Source organism: Hermetia illucens, chromosome 4 (assembly GCF_905115235.1).
Source record: "Hermetia illucens chromosome 4, iHerIll2.2.curated.20191125, whole genome shotgun sequence".
Classification (NCBI taxonomy): domain Eukaryota; kingdom Metazoa; phylum Arthropoda; class Insecta; order Diptera; family Stratiomyidae; genus Hermetia; species Hermetia illucens.
The window spans coordinates 30,423,449-30,432,559 of record NC_051852.1 but is presented as its reverse complement, the minus strand read 5'-3'; the positions used below and the strand labels follow the sequence as shown (position 1 = coordinate 30,432,559).

The 9,111-nt window shown below is 43.7% G+C and overlaps 1 protein-coding gene across 1 annotated transcript; it reads right to left on the bottom strand.

The window, feature by feature from the left end:
- Positions 1-3,273: 3,273 nt before the first annotated feature.
- On the bottom strand, positions 3,274-4,125 carry LOC119653424. Its single transcript, XM_038058003.1, has 2 exons — positions 3,849-4,125; positions 3,274-3,762 (listed from the first exon to the last, which is right to left on the bottom strand). Exons 1-2 carry the CDS (start codon positions 3,909-3,911, stop codon positions 3,274-3,276), a joined length of 552 nt encoding a protein of 183 aa, XP_037913931.1. The 5' UTR covers positions 3,912-4,125.
- Positions 4,126-9,111: the final 4,986 nt, after the last annotated feature.

Sequence of the window (9,111 nt, the reverse complement as noted above, 5' to 3'; positions counted from 1 at the left end):
GTTCCTACTCGAAGTTACCGCCCTCTTCAAGTGACTGTTGGTAAGTGAGACAGCAAAGCTGAATCGCTGTCGCTGCACTCAGGCCATCTTGGCTTGTTCGGACTCCGGATCGTTGGAGGTATGAACAAACACTGCTTGCAAAATCCACGAGGTGCACGCGCGCCCCATATATAACTTCGCTAACTGCCGTGTTTCACACCCTTCGGAATTTTCGAGTTCACACGGATGTCTTTTGGTCTGTGTAATGCGGCGCAAACTTTTCAGAAGTTCATCCACTCTGTCTTGCGACTTTAACTTTTGTTTCGTGTACTTGGACTTGGACTATGTTTTGGTTGAAAAGTGCAAATTTTTGGGTATGTTAAACTTCTATCGTCGTTTCCTAAAGCCGCACAACATCAAGCGATCCTCAATGTCTACTTGCCTGGACCCAAGGTTAAATACTCACGCGTGATTGTGTGGTCTACAGAGGCCATCCAGGCTTTTGAGCTAGCCAAACGAAAGCTGGCTGACACTACACTTCTGTCATTTCCTCAAAGAGATGCACCCTTAGCCGTATTCGCCAGAGCTTAGACATTGCGATAGGTGCTGCTCTTCACCAAAAAAGGGAATCAAATCTGCAGCCGTTGAGCTTCTTTTTCAAGAAATTGAATACAGCTCAACAGAACTACAGCACCTATGATCGTGAGCTATTAGCCGCGTACATGGCAATCAAATACTTCCGATATTCCCTAAAAGGCAGACCGTTCACAGTGTTCACAGACCGCAAGCTTCTTACCTTCACTTTTAAGCAGAACTCCGACAAAGCGTCCCTTCGCCAACTCCGGTACCTGAGCTTTTACTTCGGACATCCAGCATGTGCCCGGCAAGGATAATTTAGTCGCAGATGCTTTGCCACGCGTTTCAGAGGTTAAAGTTCCTGCCACGGTCGATTTTTCGGAAATCACCGAGGCACAGAAGGATGGCGCAGTGCTTCAGAGCCTCAGGGACAACTCCAAATATAAATTTCGAGAGTTTCCCCTTTTTGTCTCATCCTCCGAAATAGTCTAAGAGACCTCTGAAAAGGGACCTAAGCCATATATTCCGGCCGCTTTTCGCGAGGAAGAATTCCATGCAGTACACGATCTTGCGCACCCAGGCATTCGGACATCGAATCGGATTGTCACCAATAAATATTTCTGGCCATCAATGAATAAGGATGTTGACTTCTGGGCCAGACAGTGCATCGCGTGCCAGAAGTGTAAAGCCACCAAGCACGTACGGAAAGCGGTAGGCTTATTCCTTCGGTCTACAAAGCGTTTTCTCACGATTCAAGTATTGCCTCACAATTATCGATAGGTTGACGCGGTGGCCTGAAGCAATACCTCTGGCCGACATTTCCGCACAATCATGCTTCGAGGCCCTTTGTCGTGAATGGATCTCACGCTTTGGAGTTCCGGCCGAAGACATTACTGACCAGGGAATTCAGTTCGGGTCTACCCTGTTTTCGGAGTTGGGCAAACTCGTGGGCTTTAAACGCCATCAAACGACTGCGTACCACCCGCAATCCAATGAGATGCTGGAGCGCTGTCATAGGATACTGAAGGCCGCTATAATGGCATACGATGTCTCCTCGTGGTCGCAACTCATGCCTTTCGTTTTACTAGACTTACGTACAGCCCATCGCGAAGAGCTTGCCGCCAGTTCCGCCGAGTTGGTATACGGAGAGAATTTGAAACTCCCCAGCCATCTTGTGTTTGCTACCAGGTCAAACCTTTCCACCACGGGTTTTTTTTTCATTTGCTCTGGGATACCGTGGCAAGATTAAAATCGCTCCGCCATTCCGTCATTCTTCGACAAGGACCTTGATATCTTCACACACGTCTTGGTACGCGTGCCAGCTTCCCGGAAGTCCTTGCAGACACCGTATGAGGGTCCATATGAAGTGCTGAACAGAGGAGAGCACTTCTTCACGTTTCACGTCGATGATAGGCCGAAGAAGTCTCCGTGTCCAGGTTAAAGCCTTAAGTCAAGAGAGTTTGAAGAGGAGTGTGCCATGGTTCACGGAATTAAACAGTTTAGAGAAATCGGCGTAAATTACATTACCCCCTGTCGTGAATTAAGACAGTTAGCAACGAAGTTGGTAAAGTCGACCGGGTTGAGGGTAGTAGATCAATGTTTTCGGGAGACATGTTATTTTAAGGGGGATAGCCATTTTCGAGGCTTTAGTTGAAAGTTTTGCTTACTGGGAGGGAAATGTATTGCTTACAATTAATTTGGAGAAGGCTAGGAAGCCCCCGGGAATCAGGTTAATATCGGTGCCTAGTTTTTTTATAAGGGTATACAAGCAAGGAACAAGGAACGCGACACATGCGAGAAGAAGGGACGCGGAAAAGAGTGTTGAAATCTTGATCGACCCCTAAGTTTGTTAATATGCGGTCCTAGCTGATTGATGCTACAGCTAAGCTGTGAAGGTCGAAGTTAGCATTGCGCTTCGAATTCATGGCACACGGCGATGTGCAAGGAAACGCGGCGGCACGTTAAAAAGGATCAGGAGTGTGGTCTAAGGAGTTCTCTGTGGATATAATAATTATTCACGACAGAAAAGTGTAATAGCGAAGATTGGGGAGGATTATTGGAATAGGAGAAGATGGGTTCGGCGCCAAAGTGACGCTCACTCCCAATCAGGACCGGCAGTAAACTTGCGTAATGCAGCCACTGAAACTGAAATATCCTTCGGAAAGCTTGCAGTTTAATATTTTATCATCAAACTTGCGACTTCAATGTAGGTAATGTTATGCTGTTGAAACAAAAAGAGGTAATTAAAGGTGAATAGTGAGAAAGGGAATTGTTACATACGCTGACGAGGCAGGCGGACTGCTTTGAAATTTACCAGTGAATTGGTACACTTTTTGCATACAGTTTGATAAGCACACCATGCGACAAAAATGAAAAATTGGCGATAAGGACTAGTTCGTGGGGATACACCATTTTAAATGAGAGTATTTGGTGGTCGCCGTGGAGTCCTATGTAAACTTGGTACCCAAAGTGGTGAAGGTTTCTTCTTTATTCCTGCTTCTGCAGAGACAACAACTAAAGAAATGCTATGATAGAAAGTATGCAAACTTGATCGAGAAATATCAAACTGGGTTTCGTTCTGGATTCTCCTGCAGTGATCATAACAACACATTAAAATATGCGGTAAATTGATATCCTTGCTCTATCTGCCCGTTATACCAGAAACAAAAATTATTCGACGTTGATCCCCAACACCATTTATTAAAATAGTAGCTAAACTTACATTGCTCGCTTTGATATCTCATTCCTCATTAACAATGACCCTAAATAAATGCTTTTCGACTTCGTAATACTTTCGAAAACAGATACATTGACCAAGAAATAGCTTTTTGGCTTGTAAAACAACTTCAAAGGAAGATAAGGTGACTTCCAAACCAAGCCCCTGATTGAGTAAAGCTTGGGTTCAATGGGGCATTTGATTTCTTGCTTTAAAATCATTTGAAGTGTCTTTTGGTAGTAATTTATGATATAGGCGGGTATAAAGTGCTTGTCTCCATCACAAAGGAAATACGGATGGTTGTAGAGCGTCGTCTTCCTTCCATTGGGTTCAACCTGAACGACTGACCGGATGAAGTAAGGTTTATATACAAACTTCTTAAGGAGTACATCTGCATCCATGGCCGTTTCATTTGCCACAGTAGCGCGAAAATCTGTAAATTCCGGATTCGAGAATGGTTTTGCTTCCAGCATATGAATGTCATAGGTGTACTGTGAAATATTTGGGAGATTCAGCTGATTTCGGTACATATAAAATTAAAAAAAATATATTTTATTTAGAATACGAGAATACAGACCTGTCGAGGTTTCAAATAAGCGGAGCCGAAATTCAGGAGCAGGAGAATGAACCGTTTCTGCATGTTGAAGGCAGCTAATCTACTGCTTCACTTTAAGGGATTCACCATGAGTGACACTGGTTGAGGTAATCACGTGTGGTCCAGCTTATTCGAATTATATGGTCCATAAAATTCGTTAAATGACAAAGTAATAGAACGGGGTCACTATACGGCGCTTCATATAGAAATAGGTGGTTAGATAACTTTTAATAATTGTGAGTTGTGCGAGCGATGATACTCTAAAAATAACTGCGTAGTTTGGAAATTTCTACTTCATTAAGACTGGAAGGGGAGCAAAAAATATGAGTGAATTCTAAATTGGGAGAAATTAGAATTACAGATAAAATGATTGTGTTAGATTAGAAAAATTTTCCGGTATTTGTTATTACTGGAACATCCGAAGATATTGTTAGGAAATTGATTCTTATTTGCTTTTCGGAAAAAAATTTAAAAACTTAATAATTTAATTTTATAAATAAGTAGGTCTTCAAAAAAAGTTGATTGACGGTTTCGTCCAGGGTAGGAGCAACTCATCAGACGCTGCCTCACCTCTGCCCTGGGACCAACGTGGCCGAAAGTAACGATAGATAATAATCGTTCCATATATATATAATCGCAAACACGTAATGAGTACGAATTATATTGAAGTGGAATCCGTCATTAATTCAGACCTAAACCAGACCGAAGTGAATTTTTGTTGAGGATGCTCGGAGTCCTGATTCCGCACCCATTTGACGACGGATCGGACCACTTGGGAAGCAACTTACTTCTCCCCTTGTGGTTTACGGACTCCTCTTTTTTGGGTTGAACACCCAAGTTTTTTATTAAGTGGGTGCAGACTCAGGACTCCCAACATCCTCAAAAAAAAAACCACTTCGGCTTGGTTTAGCTCTGAATTTATGACAGATTTCACTTCAATATAATTCGTACTCATTACGTGTTTGCGATTATATACATAGTATAGCCATAAGTTCGGTCAGGCGATGCGTATAGCAAGAAATATTAGGCCGCCGAAACTGGTAGCACTGAGCACGGAGAGTAGCTAATGATACCCCACTTTCATCAACCTTACAGGTTCCGAAGGTCAGTAGCGAGTGAACGACAACACGGTGAAGTTCGGTAACTACGAAAAAAGAGTCGCGATTATTGCGTTGCACCAATGTGGGAATACGCCGAAAAAGCTTCATAGTTTGTTAAAAAAGCTGCCGGTAAACGAACGATTCGTTTTTAGCACATTGGCTTGATACCGCGAAACAGCTCATGTGGTTGACAGGCCGCGGGAGGGGCGTCCACGCTCCCTACGTCGCCCGAATCTCGTGCAGGCTGTGCGTGAGCACGTTCGTCGCAATCCTCTCCGCAAGCAGAAATGAATGTCGGCGGAAATGGGCGTTTCAACTCGAAGTATGAGTCTCTGTTATCTGTTATGTTAACACCAAAACTGAAGGAAATACGGCGAACTCGGTGTGCTGCTCTTCTGTAACGATTTCCCGGTAAAAAATATTGCAAAATTATATTTTCTGATGAACAAATTTTTACCATTGAGGAAAAATTCAACCGACAAAATGATCGATTATATGCTCACAATTGTTATGAAGCCAAAGAAAATGCTCCACGAGTCAAACGTCGTCACCATCCGACCTCTGTCATGGTATGGTGAGTATGGTCTCATATCACGGAGTAAGTGATATTCATTTCTGCGAGGCCGGCGTCAAAACCAATGCGAGCGTGTACGAAAAGATGTTAAAGGATGTAGTCGAGTCATTGAGTGAATCTCTATTCGCTGGAAAGCCGTGATGCTTTCAGCAGGACTCGACCTCCGCTCACAAAGCCAAGATAGTTCAGCAGTGGTTAGCGTTATGTGTTCCTGACTTTATAACCGCGGATAAATGGCAGCAGCCCAGATTTGAATCCTCTGGACTACAGACTTTCGGCTAAGTTATGGGAAACTGTCTGCGATCGAACTTACACTGATTTGGAGAGTTTGAAGGCTAGCATCGTGCGTGCCGTTCGAGAAATGTCGCTTCATACCATGCGTGAAGCGATCGATGCATGGCTTCACAAACTTCGGGCTTGTATAGCTGCTAACGGCGGCCATTTGGAGTATTTTTTTCGTTTGAGAGCTCTATGTTTTCCTTTTCCAATGATGTACTCTTCGATTGATTTGATTTATTACTTCGTAAAAAATAAAGATTTGTTTGACTGGCAGAACTTATGACTATACTATGTATAAATGGAGCGATTGCCATCTGTCCTTCGATCACGCTGCTCCCAGGGCAGAGGTGAGGCAGCATCTGATATGTTGCCTCTGCCCTGGACGAAACCGCCAGTCAATTTTTTTTTTTTTAAATTTGGGTGTTTAACCCAGAAAAAGCGGAGTCCGTCGACCACAAGGGAGGAAGTAAGCTGCTTCCCAAATGGTCCGGACCGTCATCAAGGAAGGTTTTGTAACTATCTTTTTTGTAGCTTTAAAGACAAGTATTACCCAAATATCCAGGAGGATATGAAATAGGCTGTAATGGGATTCCATTCTTCTTATAGACTGTCATGTTGTCTTCACTTCATATAAATGCAAACTTATTATCCTGCTACCTCGTATATATACATATTTTTTGGGGATAGATTGGGTCCTCATTTAAAGACTGATTGACTGTTGGGACGGGGATGGGGTTGCAGCTGTACCAATCTTTGGCATTGAGTGGGATACACCTTCACTAAAATTACATTTTTCTGCCCATAACTCGCGGAATCACGGTGAAACATTACTTTGCCGGGAGAGTTATGGTTTATACTAGCACGTGTTCATTGCTTTTTCCAGGTTCGATTTAGTTTTTGAAGTTCTTTCTTTAGCACGCGTGTTATTCGCTTCAATTTCGCTCTGACATCAACATTTTCTCCAGAAATTTCTGAGAAATATGTGGAAGGCGTCACTCACCCATCCACTAAACTTGTGGTCCAGGTCGTCTGGTATTCGTCTGGTATAGGCCCAGTCAGGAAATTTGTCCAATCCGAGGTAATGCGAATATTTCCTATAACTATTGCGCAGGAGTTAGCGTCAGGAGGTAATTCAATTCCCGTACTTTCGCTCGACCTATTGTATAGTGTATTGGTCTAGGAAAACATTTCGAAGTTATTTTACAGTTGCTGCCAGCTACTGTGCACCTTCTTCCTAGCCGCTTGAAGTTTAGCTTGGCATCATTCATTACTCGCAGGTATCTAGTTATCAATTTTGTTGCAACCTCGTGATATACACCCCTATTTCCTGTGATTAGTAATAAAGGTCTTTTTCTACTTTTCATCCTCCAGGTCCGCTTCGTCCAATGGAAACCGTGATTTGACGCCATGAATAGTTACAACTTCATATTGAATGTTTCGCTGCTACAATTACCCCGAAGTTGTCCACAAAACGGACAACGTTGCCTTTATGACACGATAAGGTTAAGTACTCTGAGAGATAACTTTCGAATAACCTAATTAAGTAGTCAGGAACAAAGAGTTTAGTTAAAGTGTCTTCAATTTAACCTCAGTTGGCTGAATTAAAATCTAGACAGATTCTGAGATCTAGCGCCACGCGGCACTTATCAACGGCCATTGTCAGTCAATCTACACTCACAACCATGCCACCCGCTGACTTGATGAACAAAATCAGACTTGTACATCAGCATCTCTAATGTCTTCCACATCCTGTTTAGAAAATATGCGGGACAATATAAAGAGGGTACGTCAGACAGCTTTTGGTAGCGAAACAAGCTTCTACGCTCTCTACAGGGTAGGAAACACATTTCATATATATGAACCATTAGGGATTGGGCTTAGCATCTATCGTCCGTAGATCTCCCGTAGTTCCTACTCGGTGGCTTTAGGGATCGAGAATATGTTGCGTTGAATCATTCGGTGAGCTCCACCCTCCTGCTGCGAGAAAATGGCTGTAATTATCTGAAATAAGGGGCACGGGGGCATCAACAGAGGTAATTTCTGCCCACGGAGTCTGTTCGTTCCAACTTCATACGTAGCACCCTACGGGTTCACATTAGCCTCAAGACACGACCGGCTCCCCATTTACTTTTCCGTATGGCCTCCTTAAGGCTGCTTAGAAGATCACGGTGTTCTTCCTCCTCCCTTGCCCTTGCCTTTTTGTAAAATGTTCTTACTGGAGATTTCCTGGCTCTACTAGTATTTGCCAATTATTTTTTATTTACAGCATGGTTTCGTTTCTACAGTTTCCATTGTTGAAAAAAATCGAAATCTTCTGATCGTTAGCACTATGAGTGCAGTACTCAGCTTCTCACCAATTATAAACTAAGGTATGTCAGGTGGACGGCCGAGTTTAATTCTCTCTCCCAAAAGGAGGATACGGTGGTCAAAGGGCAGTATAGGTCCCAGAGCAAAACGTGAACGACGGAGCATAAAACCTGGGAAACGCCTGCCGAACCAACACCAACAGCTCTACTACCAAACCCTATCTCCAACTCCACGTGGTGACCGCTGGGAGCTCTTTTTTAACGAAAAGCTGCAGACGGAGAAGGATGAAGGGGAGTCTCCCGCGCCTAAAAACGGGACAAATTGTACCAACTGGTCCTCCGGGTTGGGGGTTGGGTAAGGCTGACAACTCTACATGGAAAACAACTTGTTACGAAGCCTCGGACTGGATGGATAACACAACGAAGAACCCGGAAACGACAAAGGAATACCGATTTGCGCATTTTCTCATGGAACGTGCGCTCCCTCTACAGAGATGAAGCTGCTGAACAGCTAGCCGATACCCTGTCCCAATATAGAGCTGATGTAACAGCGTTACAGGAGATGCGTTGGACAGGGACGGATAACAGCTATGTCGATTAAATCCACGCACGATTGTTGGCTGCCAACGGAGCCTATTTCAGGTTTCGCTCGAAACGTCTCACAATAGGGTCAAAGCCCTTACTGTACAAGACTATGATCTTGCCAGTCCTTATGTATTCCTCGGAGACTTGGGTCCTTAGCAAAAAATGAAATGAAAAATGAAGTGATCACCGGATGCTATACCTCTAGAGAAAGCAGAGTTTCTGGAGATCGAACAAAATAAATCCGGTGTGAATACCTTCAGTCCTATCGACCTGTCTAAAATGGAGGGCTTACTTACGAAAATGACCCAAAGGAATCCAAAATAGCAGTCAGTGTCACGCTTATGACTGATGAAAGTGGTAAATCCGATCGAGACGCGCTAACCTTCTACACCTCCTCCTAG

Coding starts and splice junctions, on each gene's coding strand:
- LOC119653424 (XM_038058003.1), bottom strand. CDS start 3,911: ATGCAGAAACGGTTCATTCTCCTGCTCCTGAATTTCGGCTCCGCTTAT. Junction 3,763..3,848: donor CTTATTTGAAACCTCGACAG/GTCTGTATTCTC, acceptor AATATTTCACAG/TACACCTATGACATTCATAT.